The 26419-nt window shown below is 45.6% G+C and overlaps 1 protein-coding gene and 1 pseudogene across 3 annotated transcripts in view; one reads left to right on the forward strand and one right to left on the reverse strand.

The window, feature by feature from the left end:
• The window catches only part of LOC142453650 (cap-specific mRNA (nucleoside-2'-O-)-methyltransferase 1), a 146951-nt gene that overhangs the window by 50787 nt on the left and 69745 nt on the right, over positions 1–26419 (reverse strand). The window contains exons 1-2 of one of the 3 annotated variants that reach the window (XM_075555176.1): positions 3774–3938; positions 1384–1521 (exon numbers count right to left, since the gene is read on the reverse strand). The exons of 1 other annotated variant lie outside the window; for it this stretch is intronic. In XM_075555176.1, coding sequence (XP_075411291.1) covers positions 1384–1516 — 133 coding nt within the window. In that variant the 5' untranslated portion in view covers positions 1517–1521; positions 3774–3938. Of the gene's footprint in view, positions 1–1383; positions 1522–3773; positions 3939–26419 lie in introns of those variants that run through there. One more of the 3 variants, XM_075555174.1, reaches the window with a different exon arrangement.
• Positions 4027–6662, forward strand: LOC142453651 (eukaryotic translation initiation factor 5A-2 pseudogene; annotated as a pseudogene).

Here is a 26419-nt window from a genome sequence, read left to right on the forward strand (position 1 = left end):
GCTATTTGGTAAAATTAAGGGGAGGGCAGGGAAGGAAGGAAGCTATCTCAATTCGAAGTCACATTTTTTAAAGCCTGAAATTTAAGCCACATTGGTCCCCTGAAGACGCCTTCAGCACATTTACCTTCCCGCACCCAGGGGCTAGCTATCCTCTCCTGACTTCAAAGAAACGGTACATGAGAATAAATGGTCCCCAAGACCCACCCAGAACCGGATACCGCCGCTACCAGGCTACTTCTGATTCCTCCCCCGACCCCCTGCCACGCCCCCACAGACCGTCTCCACCAGCCCCCAGTGTCGAATCCAAGGAGACTCTACCCTCACTAAGCTGCTCAAATCCCAGGGAGGAAGCAATTCCCCTTTCCACAACAAGCCTCACCAAGGAGCCCGGTATGGTTTCGCTTTTCAACTTAGAAACCCCAATTATAAATGTTCCTTCTACCCTCATCTGGGACTCTCCCTTGACCACTTTAACAGCAGACAGTATTTCCACACACTGGGTAAGTGAGCCTCTCTCTTATCCAGCCTGACCCACAGCCACACAAAATGTTTCATTAGCTGTATCTCCTGTTAAGTAAGTTTCGCCTCTCTGGACTACCTTCTTTGTAACAATGGATGAGTAACTACCATTTATTTATTTTCTACCACCCTCAAATGGTGCCTCACACCCACTCAGTCCCCATCTTTCATCAAATTTCTTTCTAGTTTACCAGTAATCCAGCAGAAGATCCAATATGCAAGACCGTCGGCAAGTCAAAGTAAATACAAATAAAACTACTTCGAATTGAGCGGCATTGAAGGTAAGCTCCAGAGCCTTTCTGATTTCATTCCTCACAGGAAACACTGGAGAGAACTGTGAATGCCCACAAGCCCCCAAAACATGCAAAGCAAAATGCTAGTTTCAATCAAATCAGTAAAATCCTTCGAGCTACATGCAAACAGTGAGTACAGGGATGTTCCAGTATAGTTAAAGGCTTCATACCACTACCACTACCAGAACTGAGACAGGAAAAGGCAAAACCCTAAGAGCAATTAGGCCAGCTAGCTGCAGCAAAGAGCCCCCCCCCATGTGAATCGGCCCCACAATGGGTACTAGCTATTCAGAGCACAGAGCACTCAATGTTTGCCACAGCTTCCGACTGGTTTTAAGACAGCAAAAGAGTGCCATCTACCGAGGGGCCAGTTACAGAACTAGGGCATGCTGGAAAGATTCCAATTTTTTATTTCCAACAAGTTCCCCAACTTTTAGAGCCTACTGCCAACATCTCTCAGTAGAATTTGTCAACTTTTCCTTTAGGGGCAGCGGGCTGTCTACTGCCCAGTTCAGGTATAGGGGTTTCCAATTGCCAGCTGACCGATGGCCTCAGGCCACACAAGGCATACCTTTTGCTGCATAATTGATGGAGGAGGGAGGCTCATCATCAGAGGTGGAACTGAGGTTCAGGGCAAGCTCTGCAACCCTTTTCTTCTGCTTCTTGAGGGGGGCAGTGCATTCTGGGTCAGTTCTCCTCTTCATTGTGACTGCAACCATAAAGCCACAGACAGTTAGCGGCCCTTGGGTCACAGTCACTGGTATTGGAGCAGGGATCCCAACACACAAGTCATCAATGGGATGCGATCTGGCCAACTCCCAACAGGCCCCCATGCCAACACTTGAATAGCCTCTTCCTCAGGCTGAGGCCCAGGAAGGATGCTCGCCAAGCTCTGGTTTTCAAGGGTAGCTGTTTCACTGGAAAATGTGCTGCTCATAGACTCAGAGGCCCCTGTTGTTGTTGATGACAAAAAAGTCATGGATCCATTTCCACGGAGGAAAAAAAGGCCTGCAGTACTTGTTATTCTCTGCTTTTGATGCCAAACTGGCCATAACAACATTGGACATGAATTATGAAACCCACTAAAAAACCAACTGATACTTCCAAGGCAGAGATGAACCCCAGACGACTGAATGCATCCCCATCATTTTACCAAGACGATGAAGTGATGCATGGTTGACAAATGTAAATGACTAGGAAACTTTTTAACCAGAGTAAGGAAACACACAACGGCTGACTTAGACTGAGAGAGGTGTGAGGCAGTTACTAAGTAGCCATATTATTGGACTGAAGCACAAGACAGTAACATTAAGAACAGAAGGCCACCTCCACAAAACATGGCCCCAGTGGGGAGAGGTGGGCATGTCATCACTACCCGTGCCCCCAGGTAGATCTGAGAAGCAGGCATGAGAAGAGATGGGATGGAATGCCTGGGTTATTTAAAAACCAAACTCACAGCCAATGAGTCAATCCCAACTCACAGTGACTCTGTAAGACAGAGTAGAACTGCCCCCTTTGGGGTCAAGGCTGCAAATCTTTAAGGAAGCAGACAGCCTCATCTTTCACCCTTGCAGGGGGCACTGTATGGGTTCGAACTGGTGACCTTGTAGTTGGTAGTCCCGTGTGTAGCTCACTATACCACCAGGACTCCCAGATATGACTATAAGACCCTCCACTCTTAAAGGATCAACTTAAGAGCATGCAAGGGAAGTAAGTAAATACAATGTGACTTTTAAACAACTGATTGATTGTAAAAGGACCCAGGAAAGAGAAAAGGACTCAAAACGTAGGCGCACAAAGGATGGATGAGCAGCTGAGCTACAATGCTAGGGAAAGAGAGATACAGGGCAGGTTTATGGTACGAGCAATAAAGTCCACAGGTGGCCACTGATCTCCACCCCAGCTCCCAACCTCAAAAAAAAAAAATCCAAAAACCCTAGGTCACGTTTACCACGGGGGTGGGGCCTTCAAAATTTTCCTGGAAAAAATAGGATTAAAAAATACTGAGATTTTTTTCCCCCTCATGAACTTTTTTTTTTTTATTCCCCCATGAACTTTGTAAAGGCTCCTCTACTCCTGTCCAGTTCAAGGATGAAGTCAAGCAGGCACGCAAGCTGGTCCCTTCGGTGGAGACCGCCTCTTCAGTGAAGCAGGAAGAAACGGAGCGAAGAAAAGGCCGGCCCACGCTGGGCCACATTTCGCTCGGAATCAACATCTGAAATCCCCCAGAAGGACCACAAGGTGAGCTGGAGGGAAGCCCATCGCAGGGCCAGCACGTAGCAAAAGGGCCCTTCTGAATCATAAGCGCCTCTGGGGCGCCTGAACGCGTAGGGAAGCTAGACTGTGTAGGTAGACGAAGACGCATGGAGAGGAAAGGAGGTATTCGTGTGACGCGTCAGAGATGCTGAGGCTTCTCTCCAGACCACATGACCTTAGATTCGGGCCTTCCAAACCATCTGGCCTGGCTGATTTCCTACTGGCCGAGGCTGCGGCCCAAGGAGGTAAGGTCTCATAGTGAGCCAATGTCCAGGTCTAGGGACCTACCCATGCTAGGCTAATGTATGCTGGCAGCAAACTTCTAAGTGGAAGGCAGGCAGCTCGGTTCTACCTGCTGCTTCCCCGAGGAGTAGGTGAAATCCCTTTCTAGCAGTTTCTGCCCTGGCCTCGGTTTCGCGGCGCAAGCCCCATTCACCGAAGGGGAGATGCGCCCCCTCCTTCCCGCCGTGGCCTTTACATTAGAAGACTACGTGTGTGGCTGTGCGCGCTGAGACGTGTGGCAGCGGCGGCTCCGGAGAGCTGGAGGCGTAGGGAGCCGGGGAAGGGGCGCCGAGAAGAGGCGAGGAGGCGGCGAGAGGGCCCGCAGCGGGATAAGGGGGCCGCAGCGGCGCGGAGGGGAGATGAGGGATGCCGAGCCCGCGCTCCCGCCCGCTCGCTCCCCCCGGGCCGCGCGTCGGCACTCACGCTGAGGGGAGAGAGCGAGCTGCCAGGGAGCGGAGAGGGGATGAGGCCGCCGGGCCAGGCCAGGCCCTGCAGCTGCCAGAGCCGCCGCCTCCTCCCTAGGTTTCGTTTCCCACAAGCTAGCTCGGGTCCGTCGGCCGCGCCGTCGCGCTCGGGGCCCGCGCTGCCGGCCGCGCCGCCTGATGACGTCACGGGGCGGCCCCTTCCGCTCCGCGGGGCCTGGGCCCGGGGAAAGGCCGTTATGCTAATTTCCTCGCGAGAGAGGCGCAGAGCGCCTGCGCGAAAGCAGCGCGGGCGAACGTCGCGACGGCCGGGCCGCCGTTCTTTCCCGGCAGGCGCCCGAGGCTGCGAGCGACGAAGATGGAAAGTGAAAGGGCCAGGAGCCCTCGCCTCACCTTCACCTCCACCTCCGTGTGATCTTCGTCTTACGGAGCACGTTCAGAGCAGCCAGACTGTCCACCGGTCGAGGGCAGAAGCCCAATCCGCCGGCCTACTGCTCTCTCCCCAACATCTAGGACATAATGGACCTTCAGGAGAACGAACAGAAGATGGTGGAGTGGGCTGTTCGCCTCGAAGCCACCAGCCGCTTCTCTGGAGAAAGAAACGGCTTTCTACGCCCGTCACACTTACAGTCTCAAAACCCCACAGGGTTTCAGATAAAGATCCACGGGGGCAGTTGGCTGAGTAGGAATTGATTGGATGACAGTGAGTTTGAGTTTGAGTTTGAATTTGAGGTGTGAATCCGTAGAGCAGAGGAGGGAAGGCTGCCTATGGCTCCTGTTCCAGGAAGACCCACCACAAGATGAATCCACAAGTGGCTACAACCATGGGCCGAACCCACAGCACACATGGTGAGGATTGGTACCGGACCAGGAAATGTTTCTTCAGATTGAACAAAGGGTTGCCGAGTGGAACCCACGTGATAGCACCAGGCAACAAAGTCCAAGGGTCCCAGTGACACGTCATTTAGTGCTTACCTGCTGACCAAAGAGTTGATGGTTTGAAGTCACTAGTAGTTTGCGTCCTTAAACTTTCACAGCCTTGGAAAGCCTAGGGGCAGTTCGTTATACTAGGTCCTGTAGGGTCATTGTGAGCTGAAATGGACTCCGTGGGAAGGTGTTTATGTCCGGTCTGCTGAACCTCACCACAAACCCCATGTATTCAAGTCTGCTTTTTCACCATCCATGCTATTGGGTAAGCCAGAAATCTGAGGCCATCCCCTTTATTCTCCAAACTCTCCAATCTACTCTTCACCGAGTTTACCTCCTGTGAAGGTTAAGGTTATGTCTCAACTTGGCTAGGTCATGATTCTCATAGGTTTGACCGATGTGATGTAATCATCCTCCATTTAATGATCCACTGTGAGTCACCAATCCGTTGAGAGGGGAGTTTCTTTGGAGGTGTGACCTGCACCCAATATATGAAGGAGCTTCAAGACGTTCATGGAAAAGTGGAATTAAAATATAATGGAAGCTGTGGGGGATCGGCATAGGTGCTCAGGTGAAAGGCGCTGGTTCTATCAGAAAAAGCTACACTCTTCCCAACCCACCATGGTCTATGAAATTGATTTCATAACTAGAGATGCCGGCACTTCCACCACTTAAATCCTCTGCAGTGCTCAGCCCTGCAGATGCTCAGAAGACGACCATGCAAAATAGTGGAGATGTCAACGTCCCAAACTGGAAAGCACGGTCCTGCATGGTCCTGCCTTGTTGGAGTAGATATTTACAGGGGCAAAAATATGAAGATATTTGCCCTTTGATTCACCACATGGACGTTCCAAATAGTAAAAGAAATGATTATCAACCAATAGGCATTCGAGATGGTTAACTTTCCCTGCTGACAAACTGGTGGAGTTCGTGAGGATCTTAAGTTGCCAGAAGATGAATTGGGCAAAGAAATGGAAGGAAAATGCAATGCAGGTGAAGATGTACAGGTGTCTGTCTTGTGTGCAATGAGTGAACCAATATGCTGTCGCCATAAAGACGGAAAAGAAATGGAATCATCCGCATGAGCAAACTGCTGAGGTCTGGATCCACTGCAGATCTAAAGTTTGGTGCTGAGGTGTCACCAAAGTCAAGGCCTTCATCAGCAACCTTGTTTCCTTTTCGTTGTTTTGAAATTGTGCTGGGTTAGGTTGGCAATGTAACAAAAGAACCAAGATGTATCACTCTTTTTTTATTTTAATTTTGTTACCCTTCCTGTGCTTTTCAGTGTGTGAGTCCAAGAAGAAATAAGGTTGCTTTACCAGATGTGTTTCCTCTGAGCGACTCCTCCCTGAGTTTTGTTAAATGAAAAATAAACCAGGGGTTCAAATCAAACAATGTAGCATCTAGTGGTATTGAAGCAACACCTACAGGTTGAATTGTTAAAGAAATAGATTAACTGGAGGAGTTACCACAGGATAGGTTTATGAATTGAAATGATCCCATCTTCACTCCGAGTGTGGCAAGCACAAATTCCTAAGGTAAAAATCTTATTTTCCAAAAATTGCCAGTGATCTTGGTAGTCAGGCTACGTGCGTTATATCTGTTATACAATTTGTCAGCTGGCTGGCAGAATGAATGTAATGGTCTTGTTGGGCAGTTTTACTGCCTGCTGGTGGTTGGCAGGCACTGGAGGGGCACTGCATGATTGGGGACTTAGCAAGTTTCCATGTAAAGAAGACACGAAGAACATGGCCAATGGGATTAATGAAACCTGTGCGTCTTCATGTGAGGCCTTTATTAACAGCATGGAAGAGAGAAAATTGTTTTTTTGTGCATGTTTTTACCTTTTTTTTGTTTTGTTTTAGTGGTATATAATTTGTGTAACATACAGTTCAATGGTTTAGAGATATTTAAAAGAGATGTACAGCTTTCTGGCTATTTTTTTCCTTTTTTTCTGGCTATTTTTAAGTAGACATTTTCGCATTAAAATATTTGTCAGACAAAAATAAAATATAATGGAATTGTCCACACACTTTTTGAACCCCATCATATATGAATGTTTCTCGCTCGCTCTACACCAAACATAAATACACACATATGTGCGCATGCACTATAAATCTAAGTGCATCTGCTTCACTGGTTTTGGTTTCTAAAGAACCCAGCCTAAGATACATAAAACATGCCCCTCACGTCTATTCATTCCTCTCCACAGCCATTGCCACTGCCCATGCACTCACCCTTCCTAAAAGTGCTCCAATAATTTCTAAATCACTGTGCTTCTCTGATGCTCAGTCTCTTTAATCCATTCTTCCTGTGACCAAAAAGGATCCTCCTAAAATTTTAATCTGATGCTATTACAACTCTGATTAAAACCTGTCAATGGACTCCTACTGTTTTCAGGATGAAGCTCATAGTAACAGGAGTGGAGATGAATGGATAATTTGAGAGACATTGAAAAGGAAAAATTCATGAACAGTGAATGAGAGAGAGGGAGATTGCTCAGATTTCTGTCTTGCCCAACAGCATGAATGGTGATGTCATCCACTTAAGATGGCTTAGAAGACTCTTCAGTCTGGCACTTGGGCCCTTCTGCAATCCTTTATTACTGGTGCCTTAATCCCCCCTACCCCCCACCCCATACCGAACTTCTCTGTCTTTCGAATATGCCATGTCTGTATTTTTCTTAATGCCACATCCTTTAAGGTGTTTGCACATGTTCGTTCCCCTGCTTGGGTCATCTTTCTTCCGAGCTTTGCTTGGCTCATATCCCGTATCCTTCAGATCTCGGTTAGGGCTCTCATCTCTGGAAATCTTTCCGGGCCACACAAGTCTAGGCTGGAAGCCCCAGGAGCATTGTGGACCATGCTAACACTTGTTGGTAATGATGTGTGACACTATGTATACATGAGCCTTCATGTTCCAAATTTATTGGGACTGTATCACACAGACATGATAGTGACTGACCTTTTTTTTTTTTCTAATCCCTCTGGAGGCTGAGCTTTGTAAGACACAGAGGCCCTTGCTATGCATTGTTCCACTATCTGCTGTGTAAACATGGTCCAGATAAATGCAGGTACTCTTATCCACTGAGACTTTCCAAATATTTACAGCATACTTCCCTGGAGTTGATGGGAGGGATTTGCCTCTCTTTGGGCAAAGTTAGATTACTTACTATGCATATACCACTAAAAAGATTTCTTTTTTAAACAATGAGATCGTGCATTTAAAATACAGACAAGTGAAAATTTATGTTTCCAAATATACCTACTCTTATCAACATGGTTAAGTGCCAAAGATCAGATTGTTATGCCAAAACAAGAAATCAGCTTTACCCAAAAATGGAAGACTATATCATTCCATACCTGCCAGAGCCCATCTTTCTATGACTGCCAAAGCTCTGAGAATCCTGGCCAGCCGCATCACCGCCAGCATCACCCGCGCCTCCCACTTCAGAGTTCATTATTGGACAGATGTAGATCATTCATGCTCAGAAGAGTCGGAGAGTAGGTTTTTTACTAATGTCATAAATATGAACTGTCAGCTAACAAGATAGTAGGTGAAGAGTGGAATATGGGTGAATGTAGAAGTAGATATGTGTATTCGGTGAGTAGGATTCAAACAACCAGATAGCCATATGGGAAGAAATTAGCTTGATTTATACCTTATATGCAAGATTCAATTAGTTTGGTCCATAGGCCTAAATATAATAGCTAAAATGACAAAGCTTATTAAAAAAAAGAAAAGATAAATAGGGTCCTAGTTCCTATCGTGATGGAGAAAGCAGATGGGACACGGTTTCAATTACTGATGTCACTGTTTAAGACTGGGCAGCACTCGTGGAGGGGCTCTCTGACCCTGAAAAGTAAATGGTGCCCAGAGTGTGAAGGAAGGAAACCAGATGCCAAAGAACCACCAACTCAGTGGTCAGTGCCTTCCCCGGTTTTCCCTTTCTGGTGTCTCCTGGTTGGGACTGAACGGCAACCTGAAGCCTGGAGCTGAGTAGCCATTTTTTTTACAAAAAGGACTTCTGGAGACCCCTCTGTTTCCTGTCTCAGGAGCAAGACAGCAGCCCGTGTGGGTAAGAAAAAATAGAGAAAATTCCATTTCGTTCTGTTGTTTGGTGCTCTTTTACCCCATTCCCAGGCAATCCCACGGTGACAGTCAAGTACAATCTGTGCAGCTGGGAAGGCACCTAACCTCTGAGAGAGGAAAATGTTCTCTCAGGCCAGAGAGGCTATGGTCCCTGCTACCTAGGGAGTGTCCCTGCTACATGTTTCTCTCTGTGTGTCTCTCTCTGTCTCTCTCTCTCTTGCTCTCTCTCTGTCCCCTCTCCCCCTTCTCTTCTGTTCTCTTTCCACTTGGCCACGGGGACAAATAGAGTTTGGGGAAGTGTCTAGCAGAAAGGGGGCAAATAGGCCCTGACTTTATTGTTACACAGCCAGAAAGGAAGTCCCCTAGAAGCTGACAGTATCGGGAAAATAGAAAGAAGGAAGCTCAAGATATAATCCCATAAAGTTGTACTTTTGTTTTTGTTTTCATAAAGTTGTACTTAAATGCGTGTGCTCCCACTTGAGGTGAGAATGTAGTCCTACCCAGCATATCAAAGGCTTGGAGTACACCATCGAAGGAACTGAAGAGTATGTCATTGTCACCCACTCACTCGGTTTCAACTTCGAGTGGTCCCACAGGGAAGGACAGAACTATCCCTGTGGGCTTCCGAGGCTGTAATTCTTTACAGGAGCAGAAAACCTCATCCTTCTTCCATGCAGCAAATGGTGGATTTGAATTGCTGACCTTGCAGTTATCAGCCCAATGCATTACTTACTACTCCACCAGAGCTCCTTCACCACTGCCGAGGTCCCTAAATAGCCATTGGGAGGTAGAAAGACAGGAACAATTCAAATTGCACTGGAAATTCCTGTGGCAGTTACATAATCTGTCAACTTGAGGAAGGGGTGGAGTCTATCTAGCCTGTCGATCAGGTCATAGCCAAAGAGGATTCTGGGAACTCCTGTCTTGCTCCGGGTAGGCCAGATACATACCTTCCCTGCCACCCATTCCTAATGACAAGCCAAATGGAGCTACTCTGTTGAGGCCAGGGCCCTGGAGCTGGAGGAGCCACATGTAGACCCACACTAGTGCTGAGATGCTTCTACCACCACTGGATCCACAAGACTTTCCACACACTGGGCTGTGATTTTCCTGCATTCAGCATTATTGCATGTGTTGCATTAAGTCTTAAGAGGAATTTATAGACTGGTACTGGACATATGGCCTAATACCAGACTTATGGACCTGATTTGGACAGGGCTAGGGTGTTTTCTCAATATACAATTATTCTTTGATATAAAGTTCTCTATTACATACATATCAGTACTTCTGGATTTGTTTGCCTAGTAAGCCTGGACTAACAATGCCTGAAGCACTAAAGTGACTTTGGAATTGAACCAAGAAAAAAGGAACCAAATCCCCCCAAAATCACCGCCAGTGAGTTGAAGCCAACTCAAAGACCTTTTAAAACAGGGTAGAACTTCCCTGTGAGTTTCCAAGACTGTGACTCTTAGCAGGGGTAGAAAACCCTGTCTTTTTTCCCAGGGAGCAGCTGTTGGTTTCAAACAGCTGACTTTTTGCTTAGCACACCAGGACTCCCATAACCAGGAAAGATCCGTGTTAAAAGAACAATGAAATGCAAACAAAAGAATTTTTTGAATCCCCACAATATTCTACATAGGATTTAAATAAGACTCAAATCTTAAAAGCTTGAAGTTAAGCAAGTGGCCATCTAGGAGGGAAGCAACAAAGCTCACATGGAAGAAGACCACCAGCCTGTGTGATCATGAGGTCTTGAAGGGATCAGGTATCAGACATCAGAAAATCCAAAACAATCATATTGATGTGAATGAGGAGACTCGAAATGCAGACCTGTATTAGTCTGGGTAGACTAGAGAAACAGATCCAGACATACTCATATAGGTATAAGAAAGCTTTATATAAAAGAGTAATTGTACATTAAGAAAATATTCCAGCCTAGTCCAGATAAAGTCCATAAATCTGATGTTAGCCCATATGTCTGATATCAGTCTATAAATTCCTTTTCAGACTCACACAATACATGCAATGAGGCCAAATGCAGGAAGATCACAGGCCAGTGGGTGGAAAGTCTTATGGGTCCAGCGACGGTGTAAGCATCTCAGTGCTGGTGTGGATCTCCAGGTGGCTCCTCCAGCTCCAGGGTTCTAATGTAGCCCCATGCTTCTTGTCAGCAGGAATATGTAACAGAAAGTATGTGTCTCCAGCAAGCTATTTATATCTGTGGTGCCTCCAAATGAGGTCATCAAGCTGTGACCTGATTGGCACGCTAAACTCCACCCCTTCACTTAAGTTGACAACAGATTATGTAACTACCACAAGACCCAAAGCCTATCTGTAGACAATTGGACAGAAGAGACTCACAAGAGTCACAAGGAAAGAATGTGTCAGCCAGGGTGCAGCATGGCACCAACGAAACACACAGCATTCCTCTAGTTCTTTGATGCTTCCTCCCCCATTCCTCTTCCTATTATCATGACCCAGTACGACCTTACAAATTCAGCTAGACCAGAGCATGTACAGATAGAGCTCATGCACACACAAAATCCGGGACAGATATACACCTTAGGAACAGTAAGGGGAGTAGCTATACCATGAGGGTAGGGAAAGGGTGGGTGGAGAAGGGGAAGAAAGGGGGAACCGATTGCAATGATCACCGTATTCACCACCACCACCTTAGGGAGACAAACACCAGAAACATGGGTGAAGGAGGACAGCAGATGGTGTAAGATATGAAAATAATTATTTATTATTTCTCAAGGGTTCATGAGAGTGGGAAGCAGGGGGAGGGAGGGAAAAAAGAGGAGCTGCTACCAAGGGCTTAAGTAGAAAGAAAATATTTTGAAAATGATGATGATACAATTGCTGTGTGTATTGTCATAAACGCTGTAAGAGCCCCCCAATAAAATTATTTTAAGAAATAAATTTAAAAGGGAGTTTAAATAAATTAAAAAGGGAGTTAAATAAATTAAAAAGGGAGTTAAATAAGATCCAGAGTCATTTAATATAAATATTCAAAATGGCCAGGATAAAATTCAAAATTACTCAATATTCAAAGAACCAGGATAGTGACAGGAGTGGAGACTGCGGGCCTTTTGGCCACTTTTTCATGCAGCTTACTTGTACTTTCAGGCCCTGCTCTAGCCCGATCTCATATATACCACTTCTATTTAACAAAGGAGTATTGCTGTGCACGTCCAACTTTATGACTGTGGGTCAGACAATACCCGGTTCATGGTAGGTCGTTCAGGCCTCATGGTGACTTGCTGGCCCATGGTGAGGCGTTCAGTCTCCACCAACGCCCAGTAACAGGCCAGCTGCTTTTCAAAGGGGGAGCAGTTGTCTGCAGAGGATGGCAGGACTTTACTCCAAAATCCCAATGTTCTACTCTGTGATTCACCAATAAGACTCCACACTGCATCTTTATCTACAACTGACACCTCTAGCACCATCAGGTCAGCTGGATCATATGGTCCCAGCGGCAAAGAAGCTTGCACGGCAGCCTGAACTTGTTGAAGAGCCTTTTCTTGTTCTGGGCCCCACTCAAAACTGGAGGCTTTTCGTGTCACTTGATAATAGGTTGAAGTGAGGGATATGTTGCCTCTGAAGAGGCCCACTAGGTGTTGTGCCTATTTAGTTGTTGGGGGGGGGGGCAATGCAATTGCTTCTTCTTCACTTTAGTAGGAACGTCTCTACGTGCCCCACACCACTTGATCCCTAGACATTTACTGAGGTGGAGGGTGCCTGAATCTTCGTTCAGTTAATTTCCCAACCTCTTGCACAAAGATGTTGTGCCAATGAATCTAGGGTCTTTGATACACCCTCCTTAGTGGGTCCAATCAGCATAATGTCATCAATATAATGGGCCAGTATGACATTTTGTAGAAGAGACAGGCGATTAAAATCCCTTCGGACTAAATTATGGCACAGGGCAGAAGAGTTGATGTACCCCTGGGGGAGAGTTGTGAAAGGGTTTTGTTGCCCCTGCCAGCTGAAGTCAAACTGCTTCTGGTGGTCCTGTGAGACTGGTATTGAGAAGCAGCATTAGCCAGATCAATAGCTGCATACCAAGTACCAGGAGAAGTATTCATTTGCCAAAGCAATGAAATCACATTTGGAACAGCAGCTGCAATTGGAGTCACCACCTGGTTGAGTTTATGATAATCCATTGTCATTCTCCAGCATCCATCTGTTTTTGTTTTGTTTCGTTTTCACAGGCCAAATAGGTGAATTAAATGGGGATGTGGTAGGAATCACCACCCCTGTATCCTTCAAGTCTCTGATGGTGGCACTGATCTCTGCAATCCCTCCAGGAATGCGGTACTGCTTTTGGTTTACTATTTTCCTAGGCAATGGCAGTTCTAATGGTGTCCGCTTGGCCTTTTCTGCCATAACAGTCCTTATTCCACATTTCAAGGATCCAAAATTGGGGGGAGGGGAGTTCTGCCAGTTACTGAGTATGTCTAGTCCAATGATGCATTCTGGAAATGGGGAAACAATGACAGGATGGGTTTGGGGGCCCACTGGCCCCACAGTGAGGCATACCTGAGCTAAAACTCCATCAATAACTTGACCTCCATTTGCCCTCACTCTGACTTGTGGACCTTCAGACGGTGTCCAGTAATTCCTGAAAAGTTTGATTATTTCCTTTTTCCCAGTGAACAGTCACTCTTGTGAAAGGCTGCAGGTCCCTTTGGGGAAGGTTAGAAGAAAGACTTACAGTATAATCGCTCGGTGATGTAGCAGGATCCTTCTTCAAAGGGACTCCCCCCCCACCCTCATTCAAGAGGCTGTGGGTCTGCAAACTGACTCAGGTCTGGGAATTGATTGAGTGGTCTCGACTCTCTAAGAATTCTGCTACGCATCTGATCTAGCATTCTTTCACCTGTATAAATCACATAAATATTTAGTAGGTTTCCCATGTGTTTCACTCCAAGGGACACCATGGGTAAGTAGCCAATGCCTTAAGTCCACAGGAGACACGTTGCTTTGATTACTATGGAAAATTAGCTGTCCATTATGATAACCACATCCACCCTATCTTTGTTGCTTCAGTGCTGACACCTGGCCTCTCATCAGCCCCATTGTAGGCAAATGTCAGAGTTCACTTAGGGCAGTTTCCACTGTTAATCCTGGTGCATATAAAATAGCAGTCACAGGAGTTCTCAGAGATGCTTGGGCCACATCACAATCTTGTTCCTTTTGGTTGTGGTGAAAGGTATGTCCTCAGGCCACTCCCTTTTGGGGTCTATAGGATTATCCTAATAGATCATTCCAACATACCAATTTCCTTAAGCTTTAGGATGCCTTTTCTACAGTGTACCAAGGTTGGCGAGATACCTCAGGTTGGTCTAATCTAGGCCATCTGGCAGCCCATGCTTCAGTGAATCAACCAAATAGGGAATTAGATCCTCTCTTAACCTCTCTTGCTGAGACATTTAAGGAAGAATCTGTGCTTAGGGGCCCCATATCAAGAAACTCAGATTGATCTAATGTTACATTCCTTGCACTGGTGTGTTCGACAGGGTTCTCTAGAGAGACAAAACCAGATTGCTAATAATTTTTATTTATATATATTAATGAAGATAGATAGATAACACAAGAAATGAACTGTTAAATTATATACAGAGAGATAGATATATAATACAAGAAATGAACGGTTCAATTATAAAGCAGTACAAATGGCTCAGTGCAACTGAATCCCAAGAGAGAGTTGTGAGACACTGGCAGTCCTTCAAGTCTTGAGGGCCGCCAGGTAGCCCTCTGTAGAGAGAGAGAGCTAGGCTATTCCAGCACAGGCAGCAAACAGCAAGGCAGGTCACCAACTGTCAGCCAGGTCACCAACAGTCAGTCCCCAGCTCAAGATATGTAAATTTCAATCTTGTTGTCTTAAAGGGACCTCAATTTACAGCGACACAGTCCACAGGCTAGGCAGCCCACAGGCAATGTAGCCTGTAAATTGAGGCACAGAACAAGCAAGGCAGCTGCACACTGGTTCGATGATCAAAGAGCGAGAGACAAGAAAGGCGAGGTTCTCCGCCCTTCAATTAATCCCACTTGTGTTTATCAGCCAGGCTGGCACAATAAACTATCTCTACTGGTATCCCATACCCTTAGTAGCCATTCCCAGAGATATTCCCCAGGTTTTTGCTTGTATATATTAGAAAAGTCAAGCAGATCTTTATGAGTATAGCGCACTTCTTCCTGAGTCATCATCTGAACCTCACCTTGAGGAACTTTCTGAGACTTACGTAATTCTAGTTACGGGTCTAGAGGAAATAACGGGTGGTGGGGGTGTTTCCTGGGGGCTCTCAGCAATATCTTGTAAGGCATCTCCCCCAGGCAATGCTACAGATGCAACCCCACCTGGCATTTCAGCTTGAACAGTTTGGTTAATGTGCTCAGGTGTGAGTCGTTTTACTGATAGCTGGTTAATCCCTTCAGGTGGGAGGGGTGGATCTATTGACTGGGGTGGCTCAATTGACTCTAGGGCGGTTGTGACCCCTTTGGGGATCAAACGACCCTTTCACAGGAGTCACCTGATTCATAACAGTATCAAAATTACAGTTATGAAGTAGCAATGAAAATAATTTTACGGGTCACCACAACACGAGGAACTTTATTAAAGGGTTGTGGCATTAGGAAGGTTGAGAAACACTGCACTGGGGGACCAGTAGTCTCCTCTTCTGGATCATCAGCCCATATGTTCCCATCCAGTGTGTCAGGGTCCCAATTCTCTCTGATGAATGCCCTTGCTTTAATATCAGACACTGTTCTAGACCTGTAATTCAGCTGATGCTGTAATTCAGCTACTTGTATGATGAGACTCTGAGTTTGGTTTTCAACAATTCTAGAGAAGAGAAGATTCTGTTTTGTAACACATGCAGAAGTTTTTAAGTCTGTTATTCGGCACTTGAGACTTGCTTCTGAGATTTGTGATGGTCGGTTTACCTTCTTTATTATGTACTTATTGAATATCTTTCCTTTGGTCATGTATGATGTACCAGATACTATTATATTCAGTGTGTTTTCATTTAAATGTATGCTAGTTCTTAGATGTTAGGTGTAAGTGTGATTTAATTAATGTCTGGATATTATATTTGGCTAAAGAATTGTGTACAGGTGCATATTTGGCAAGGGGTAGACTGTGATAGGTAGGTTTATTGTGCCAACCTGGCCAATAAGACCATGTGGGATTAATAGGATTGCAGTTTGATTGGAGGGCAAAGAAATAAATGGCTCAGTAAGCCCCACCTATCTCTCTCTTGCTCTCTGCTAATCAGACCAGCTTGCGGCTACTAGTTCTCTGCCTCAACTTGTGATCTACACTACCCATAGGACACACAACCAGTGGATCGTGTTGCTAGATCTTGAGGTTCCTTCGAGACCTGCTGGTATGTACATTGGTTGAGCTTGGAACTGTAAGATCCTGTCACCGGGCTGCCTGTTGGTGGCCTGCTCTGCTGTTTGCTGCCTGTGGCCAGACTGCCTGCACTGCTGTACAGAAGACTCAGCTGTATGCTTCCTTGACCTTGGACCCAGCAGCCCTCTTGAGTTGAAGGACTTCCAGTTTATTAACTATTTCACAGAAGTGACTTGAACTGAACCCTTTGTATGGGTTGAACTGAACCCTTTGGGGTGTGGACTAATTAGCTGTTATATTCCTTTGTGCTGTATATATCGCTCTCTCTATATATAGATAGATAGATAGATAGATAGATATAGATATATAGATATATATCTCGTAAGTGTCTTGGTTTTGTTTCTATAGAGAACCCTGCCTAACACAGACTCCAATAATAAAACCATTAGGCTCTAATAATAATTGTACAATTGTCTACTTATCTGTTTGTTGGTAATGGCCAAAAGCCTCCAGCACGCATCAAAGGCCATGTCACCCTCTTCATTCAAACTTGCGAAGTGGGAGGCTACATGGTGTTTTCCCAGACCTAGTCACCAGTCTCCACCCGCGAGGGTCTGTCTGTGAGTGCTTCCTTTGGGTGGGCGCTCTCTTCCCATCTTCAGAGTAGCCTGGCAGATTGCGCTTCCCAATAAAGCCTGTTACTTGACACCGGCGTTTAGGCCCAGTTCTTTTTCTATCAATTGTTAGTTCCGTTTTGATCATTTGTAGGCTCTCAAGAAATTCACAAATGTTTAGAGATATTCTTAATATTCCTATATTATCATTTAGTATCTGCAGGGATACTAAAAGAGAGTCCATCTTTTATTCCCCTTATTGGCAATTTAAAACTTCTTTGTTAGTTTGGGAGGGGGTTCATTAATTTTACTAATCTTTTCAAGGAACCAGCTTTCGGTTTCTTTATTTTTGTTTTATATATTCTTGAACTATGCTTTTTTTTTTTTATTTCCTTCACCCTGCTCGATGTAACTCTATTGTCTCTCCTTTTTCTAGCTTCTTGGTGTAGAAGTTTTCATTGTTGTTTGTGATCAAAGCTTCTTTTGATCACAGCTTTTGGTGGTCTACATATCCTAAGCCTGCTTTCCTTGCAACCCACAACTTTTGTTATCTTGTATTTTCATTCCATTCAAAATAGTTTCCAATTTCCCTTAAGGAATTTTTTTAGCTACTGAAGTCAAGAGAAACATCGAGCCTACAATAGACTTGGAAGTCGTCCAACTTCTCAGTTGTGTGAGCTGTTTCGTTGATATAAACCTCCAGGTGTGTATTTCTATATAAGCTTCACTGGGTTTGCTTCTCGGGAAAAGCAACCTAAGATAGTTACCAATGGTCAGAACCCACTCAATGACAACTAACAAACTAACATATCATAAATTCTCTTAATCTGATGAACCCAAAGATCACATGGTGAGGATACAAATGTAGGTGTTTCATATTCCTGAGTGTTCCTAAGATGATATTTACTCCCACTTGTAATGGAGGAAAATTAAACATGGGCTGACAAACTCATTTCATGGTGCTCAGCAAATCTGAAGTCCAGGGCTCTGATTGTCTCCTTTTAATGACTGCTAACTCTTCACTGAGTTGTAATTCATAGTTAAGAGTGCACCAAGATTGGTCGGCTAGTTAGTGCTTCAAGTCAATGTAATGAAAACTAAAATCCTCACAACTGGACCCACAGACAACATCACGGAAAACAGAAAAGTTTGAAGTTGCCAAGGATTTCATCTTGCTTGGATCCACAGTCAATGCTCATGGAAGGAAGCACCAGTTGAGAAACCCAATGATGCACTGCACTGAGAAATCTGCTACACTTGCCCTGTTTAAAGTGTTGAAGAGCAACAATGCCACGCTGAGGCTAACATACACCTGCGCCACGCCATGGGGCTTTCCATCGCCTCAAACGAATAGAAAGTTGAACAAAGAATAAGGAACACCGAAGAACTCATGCACTCGAACCATGGTGCTGGCAAAGAATACCGAAAATACCATGGACTGCCGGAAGAACAAACAAATCTGTCTCGGAAGAAGTGCTATTGGAATAGAAGATGATAGGCTTTATTTCACTTACCAGGGGGTACCCCCCCAAAAAAAACAGAGAAAAAGACCTGTTGGGCGGAGCATTTGTAGTACGCATTTTTCCTGCTATGTGAGCATCTAGCAACTTGCTCTGAGTTAGTGCCCCAGTAGTGTTGCCTGGGAAGAGGCTCTCTGGTCACAGTGAATTTTTTCAGAAAAGCAGTTTCACGTGAATCTCATTTTTTGTGATGTTAATTTAAGAGAACAGAGTGCAGCTGTGAAATTTTGTTTCCTGCTCAGAAAACAATGCTGCAGAAACTGTTGTGATGTTGAACACAGCTTACAAGGACAGTGCTATGGGGAAAACTCAAGTGTACGAGTGGTTTCCTCATTTCAAGAAAGGTAAAATGTATTGACGACAAACCTCATTCTGCATGTCCGTCAGCTTCGCAAATGGAAGAAAATGTTGACAAAATTAATGCGCTGGTGAAGAGCAATGATGGAGCATTGGAGAGATGAGGAAGTTATCTGGACTGTCTTTGAGCTTGGCTCAGCTTATTTAAATGGAAGATTTAGGAAGGAGGAAGGTTGCTGCAAAATTTGTGCCTCCAGTTCTACCTGACCAGGGAAAAGAGTATCGAGGAGAAACATGCCATGCTTTGAAAGAACAGCTCTGAAGCGACCCAGACATTTTTATCCAAGGTCATTACTGGTGACGGTACATGCTGCTCTTCGTATGACCCTGAAAGCAAACATCAGTCAAGCCAGTGGAAGATGCCATCATCACCTCACCCCCAAAAAAGCTCCTCAAGTGAAATCATAGTGCAGTTGGAGTTTTTCCCACCAGGTCAGAGTGTTAATCAAGCTTTCTTTTTAGAAGATCTGAAAAAATTGTGTAACAGTGTGGAACAACAAGGCCTGCTTTGTGGCAGACAGAGGACTGGTTTTGCCACCATTACAATGCACCTGCTCACACAGCCAACTCAGTGTGCCAGTTTTTATCCAAAAAAAAACCAGCCTGCCTCTATGGCCATACTCACTTTACTCACCTGACCTCACTCCGTGCGACTTCTTTCTGTTTCCGCAAATGTAGAGGGACATGAAAGGACAGTGATTTGATGATGGAGAAAGGTGAAGAAAAAAACAAGGGAGGTGCTGTCAGCCATCCAATCAGATGAGTTTGAAAGATATTTCCAAGAATCAAATTGTAGATTTGACAAATGTATTAAGTGTAATGGAGAGTACTTAGAAGGTGATGAAGTTGGGTTTTTTTTAATTAAAAAAATTAAATACATAGCTTCAAAGAAAATAATCTGAAAAGTAAAATAAAAATTCTGGCTGTTTGGGGTACCCCCTCTTACTTTCGACTAGTTATTAGCAGAGATCAGTCCCTGGGAAAGGACATCATGCTGGGTGCATTGGAAGGTCAGCACTAGAGGAGGAAGACCGTCAGGGAGATGGATTGCTCCAGGGGCGACAGCAGTGAACTCAAACACCCCATGGTTGGGTGGCCCAGGACCCAGCGGTGATTTGTTGTTCACTACACAGGGTCATTATGAGTCGGAGCTGACTCAGCAGCACCAAGCAACCTCTCTTTATTGTGAAGCTCCATTTATTGACTCTCACGTTTTTCTTCTAATTATTTTAACCTTGTTGCTTTTCATTCTTTAAACAAATTAACAACTCATTTTAAATGCCTTTACTGGTAAATCCAAGATGTGTGATTTTGTTTACTATTTTCCCCACCTAGTGTGGATCACGCTTTCTCCTTTCTGTGCATGTCTTTCCTGTGTTTGTTGAAATTAGAAATTTTAAATAATATATTATAGCAGCCATTGTTGCTGTTAATTTTAATTTTTCTCCTTGTTTAATATATTGTGTAATCTAAATCTTTGATGTCGGTGTCCCCTATAGTGTGCAGCAGCTGATGGTCTTGGTTTTCACTTGTTTCTAGTTATTATTTTTATTTGTGACTTCCTAAATATCAGCCCCCAAAGCCCTGGTGGTGTCGAGGGTTCTCTGTTGGGCTGTTAATCACAAGGTTGGCTGTTTGAGACCACAGCTTCAGGATAAAGACGAGGCTGTCTCCTTCCACAGAGGTTTACAGCTCTTCTTCCTCTCCTGGAGACGCTGTGGAGAGGCATTCGTAATGGTCCAGTGTGTCACTGACTGGCATTGGCCATTATGCAACAGTTTCTAACAAAACAAGGCTGCCCCAAACCCTGGCAATAGAATTGTGTACCTTTATATAAAAAGGTTGGTCAATCACCAAAATCTACATGTGGCATCTGCGGGGCCCATGCTGTGAGACCCAACGTCCTCATGAAGTTGTCCAAAACAAAACACCACAGCAGCAGGGCCTCAGGGTGTTCTGTGTGTGCCAAATGTGTCAGAGCCAGGCTCAAGCACGCTTACCTTATTGAGGAGCAGAAAATCATTGACAGTGTTGAAGGCGCAAGCACAGAATCAGAAAGTTAATAAACACAAATGAATAATAAACAAATGACGACAACAACAACAAAAGATTTACAGCCTCTGAAATCCACAGGGGGGGGGGGATTCTACTGTCCTTTAGGGTTGTTAAGAGTCAGAATCGACTCAGTGGCTGTGTTTGGTTTGGTGAGGGTTGTCCCAGGACTGGGTAGCTTAGTGCTCGGTCACTGATTGGCAGAGGTTGTGCTCAACCACCTCAAGCCATGCCGCCTTCCACTCAGACATCACTGTGTGCATGTGGAACCACATTCAACAGCTGGGCAGTTTTCAAGTTTTCTCTAGCTTTCACTTCCTGGTGCCACCTTTGTGTCGCTGTGCACATGCATACAATCTTAGGAATGTGCAACTAACTTAGATCTTTTCCAGTCTCCTTGGTCATATATGTGCTGCCTCAGTGGGGAATATTGGTTCCAACCGAGACCAAAGCTACGAGCCATTGGCCCTGCTTGCTCACCTCCCTCTAAAATCACCACTGTCACCAGTAAATCTTCATTACAAATCAGATAAGCCACATATATTCAAGTGAGATTACAGCTGAACTTCATAAGTTTCCTGTGTATTAGGGGGCTTCAAAAAGTTCATGGAAATTTTTCAGTATCTTTCAATTCCTTTTACCATGACCCTTTTGAAATCCCCTTGTATTTGGCATACATTATTCAACAAGCCCTTTATTATTCCCGGAACAGAACCAGCCAAATACTTTAAGGTCTAACAGCCTTAGGCATAGAATATTAATTAATAAAGGACTGAAACTAATATTTTCCCCAATTGTCACCTGTTCCCAAACTTCAAATGCTATAGATTGTTCTTTGGGAATTGCACTGTGTATATTATTGATGGCATTTAAGCAAAATAAGCAGTGACACCCCCCCCCCTGTCACCCTACCACATTTTACCAAATCAACAGCCCTTTATTCCATCCCCGTCTCCTACAGGCTCAGATCCTCACAGGAGCAGGTCTACCCTGTCATAAAGGGTTACGATGAGCCGGCTTCTACTAGACAGCGGTGAGTTTGGTCTAATGCAAGGTGAACGGCTATTTTTGCCTCCAGCATGCCCTCAAACGGGCTCTCAGTGACTCCCTGGAGGCTAACCGCATGCATACATGCATAGGTGTCATCTTACTTGACCCAACAGTAACCGCTGATGCAGTCAGCCACTCCTGCTTCCTGAAACTCTCCGCTCCCCTTTTGTCCCCTTACCTCTTGCTTCCCAGCCTTTCTTGGTCTCAGCAAGCCATTCCTTAGGGTTCTGTCTTAGGTCATGTGTCTCTCTGCCCACTCCCCCTGGGAGATTTTACTCATTTATGTAACTCTTGTGATCCTCTGTACATCCATGACTCCTACATTGGCCCGGCTCTCCTCTCTGAGGTCTCCACGCGGACAGTGAGAAGCCATTGACTTCTTGTGTGTGGCATGATGCCCTCCTCCACTCCAGAGCAGCAAGTTGTCCTGATGCAGACAGCAAATTCAGAAGATGCTAAATGTCCATCTCAGTGCTCAAGTACACTGTACAGCAGGCCTCCACAGCTGTGTGAGAGAGGTCCTGAGGTGACGGCTCTCCTGCCCTAGCCTGTGCTCTTTCATTAGTGAATAGTTATCTTGACAACCAATTCAATGTATGTGGGGATGGCTGTGTCTCTGCTAGCAGGTGGCAGACTTACGGTGGGGCAGTTCACCCCTGGGCACCATGGAAGGTGGGACTCTCAAGTTCATTGTCTAAAAGGGGCATTCTAAAAGCAACTGTCTGGAGCTACTTCAAAGACTTCTAACCACCACGATGGAGAGGAAGACGGTGTCTAGAAGACTAGGTGGAAGAACAAGAATTGGAAGGAGAGCGTGTATTAGGACGTTGCCGCTCCTCCACGCTTTCTCTTTGCTCTCTTCAAACTCAGAAATTCCCAAACAGAACTCATCCTTGCGCAACCTCTTTCCCTTAAGCATTTTCCTCTTTCCATCCTTGAGGTTGTCCAATAGCAGTGGACAGTGGGTAACCTTTTACCTGATTATAATTAAGTAATCAATTGTTGTCCTCCCCCACCATAATCCTGTTGTCCTCCCCCACCATAACCCACCCTGCAGACTGCAGCCAGAGCAATCTTCCCCAGGCAGGAAAGTGTCACCTCCCTGTGGCCTTCAGCGGCTCCCCAGTTGTTCCTTGGAGAAGCCTAATTCTGTAACAGGGGCGTGATCGTCTCTTCAGCATCATATGCTCCCTTCGTTCCTCTCTCTCTCCCGGCCTCCGTCTTCTCGTCTAGAAGGTGGAGTGAACAGGCCTGGTAGTAGTGTTCAATAAATGGTATGCAACTCGGATTAGCTTTTCCCTGGAGCTCTGTAATGCCGTCACAGAGAAGGTGTCTGTTCTTTAGAGAGGCCTTTCCACCTTTCCCCACAAGAACATTTTTCCTGATTCCTCCCGACATCCGTCTCTCCCCTCTTCATCTGTGACCTTGTCACCCTCCTGGCCCTAGCTTAGATGCTGTGTCTTCATCTGGGGCTAGGTGTCTACCCTTGAGGCCATCTCTGCTTCTTGCACCACCTTTTCTCACACACCTGAGTCCTCAGGGCAACTTCCTAAGAGCAGGTCTTGGCTTTTGTCAGTGCTTGATAGCCTGTACCTCGATCATAGTGCTTAGCAGTTATTGAGTATTCAGTAATTTGTAGAACAAATGAACTAATGTGGACAACTCCCTTCCCCAGGGCTTCAGAAGTTAAGGAGTTAGCTTCAGAGGGAGGTGAGCAGCCTTCGGAAGGAGCGGTATTGGGACTTTATTTTTTTACTCCATGGGCTTCAGAAAAGGGAATGGAGACCTTTAAACAGGCAGAGGAGGATACCCACCACTGTTCTGTGAGGTTTGCATACTTTGAAATGACATGGCTACTCACACAAACGAAATCCACCACCATCCAGTGGATTCTAATTCACACCAATCCTATAGGGCTGGGCAGAAGTGCCCTGACAGGTTTCTGAGACAGTAGTTCTTTACAGGAGTAGAAAGCCTCATCTTTCTCCTGAGGATCAACTGGTGGTTTTGAACTGATGACCTGGCAGTTAGTCACCCAACCCTATGCAACTACTACATCTCCAGACCTCCTTCAAGTGGCTACATTTATGGAAATCAGCCTACTGACAAAGCTCACCTTCAAGGCCTACTTTGTGACCTTTGAGTCAAGGGCAGTTGCCAGGTCTCAAGTTACAGTATGCCTGGGAGGTATTTTTCAAAAAACAGGGTAAATGCCGCCCAAGACAACTCCTTCCCATTCTGGAGGGCATCTGGGCTTATGTGCATAAACGAAACTTGTTATCCCAGGGGAGGCTGGCCTTGTATCCAATTGCACATGGCTCAGGCGCACTAGAGTGAAATGTAGTTCACATCATCCAGCATTAAGGGTCCAGCTCTGGGGCAATGGCCAATGCCTTGGTCACAATGGCCATTCCCATTGTGCTAGACTGGGTTGACTAGAGAAAGAAATTCATTGACACTCATATGTATATAAGAGAGAGCTTTATATCAAAGAGCAATTGTATGTTGAGGAAACATCCCAGCCCAGCCCAGATCAAGTCCATAATTCCAATATTAGCACCTATGTCCGATACTAGTCCATAGATTCCTCTTTAGACTCACACAGCACATGCAATGATGTCAAATGCAGGAAGATCACAGGCCGGTAGGTAGAAAGCCTTGTGGATCCAGTGGCAGTGGAAGCATCTCAACACTGGTGCGGGTCTGCATGTGTCTCCTCCAGCTGAGTCTCGCGGCAGCAGGAAAGGGAAGTCAGAAAGAGTACAGTACAGCCAGCTTCTCGGAGAAAGAGGAAATTCCTAGAATCCTCATGAGTAGGCCACACCCACAAGGAAACATGATCAGCCGTGACCTGATTGATAGGCTAGACCCCGCCCCTTCACGCTATTTCTCAAGTTGACATGAATTATGTAACTGCCACACCCACCTTCTATTAATAGGATTCCTAGAGGAAGGCTGATGGAGGAAGCGCACACTGACTCAATGGCTGTTGCAGGGCTGAGGTCCTGCTGGTGCTGGTATTGATCATATCCTTTTTCCCCAACTCTGCCCACCCAGAATGTATCTGCATTCATGGCTAAGAGGACTCATGGACGTGAGGAAGGAAATGGAAGAGAGGGTTTCAAGAGATGGCACAGCATCTGCCTTCTCCCTTCACTGAGAAACTCTGCAGGTCTTGAAGGTACTGGTGACTCCAAAGGTACCAAAGTATGTGGCCCAGAACTGTAATCGGGTCATCCTCCTACCTCTACCACCACCACCACTCTGGATCGATTCCAGAACACCAGAACTGAAAAGACTTCACGTATGGCGAGATGCCTATGGCGTATTTGTAAATAGTTACCTGGCTCTCTGGGGGTAAAAAAATAAAACAAAATTCTCATCTGTAGCATTTGCCGTTTTCCACAGTATAAATATGCCCGCTGCCATAGGCTGTTCTCTAGAGAAATAAAGCTCATGTATGTGTACATAGAGATTTGTCCCCCAAAATGGCTCACACATTGGTAGTGATTGGTAAGTTCCAAATCCATGGATCAGATGTCAGGGCAGAGGCGTCTGCTGACTCATGTAGCTGCAGGAGCTGATGAACCCAAGATTGGCAGTGCCAACTTATGTCAGAAACAGGCCATAGGAAACTCTTTATTTGATTGGTTGCTCACCATAGAAGTGGCTACATTCTGTTAGATCGCTTCATGGGGGGGGGATGACTACATTATAACTGCTAAATAAACTACTAAGAATCATGGTCCGGTCAAGTAGACACATAATCTTAACCTTCATATCCACCATGACTGATTCCAAGTTATCATGACATCACTGGCTGCAGAGTTGAGAAGAGACACATGTATTCCGTTGGAGAGCCAATACACCATTGGGAGAGGCTCAGGTAAAGGGGTGAAGGACTGAGAACAACGAGGAAAGGGTCCTAGGTTCAGGAGAATATTCTCGCGGCTAGGAATGAACACAAAAGCACAATGCTCTGAAAACCCGCCTGGCCCCTATCCACTACCAGGTTAAGTTTGGCAGCAGTATTTGCTTCAGAAATGTTGAGCTTTGAAAAGTGCGTGTGGCACACTAGTTCAGCATCTGACTGATAACCGAAAGGTCAGCAGTTGGAACTCACTAGAAACTCTGAGAACAGACCTTGCAACCTGCTCCTGTAGAGGACAGCCTGGAAACCCTGCAGCTCGTTCCATCGGCTTCAGTTTGTTGGAAGGCAACAAGGGCACTCGACCTTGGTTGGAGTATGTTACCTGGGGGCCTCCTGCATAGGACTGTGGTGTGCTTGCAGGATGCGCAGATCGTCTCTATGGTGTGAACCCCAACCTGCTTCAGATGTGCCTTCTACGGTCCCTGGTCAGCATTGGGTAGAGGCCCCAAATGACTTCATTCCTAAGGTGATCCCCACAGCCCGAGAAGAAAAACATTGAGACAGCTCAGCACATGTAACCAGGCACCTGGAAGCGTGTAATGCCAGCTTTGGACTCTGGTGCAGGGACCGGAGAAGTCTGGAGTTTGAGGTCTGTAACGGAACACTCAATAGGCCAGCTCAGTAGGCAGCACTGTCTAAATCCCTCCCCCAGGGGCTGGTGAACGTTTTTTAGCTTTTTTCATCTTAGGTCTTTTTGTTTTGTTCATGCTCATGCTCCCAAACACCAGGTCAACAATGGACAAG

The sequence above is a fragment of the Tenrec ecaudatus genome, chromosome 7 (genome assembly GCF_050624435.1).
Source record: "Tenrec ecaudatus isolate mTenEca1 chromosome 7, mTenEca1.hap1, whole genome shotgun sequence".
In the NCBI taxonomy this organism is placed as follows: Eukaryota; Metazoa; Chordata; class Mammalia; order Afrosoricida; family Tenrecidae; genus Tenrec; species Tenrec ecaudatus.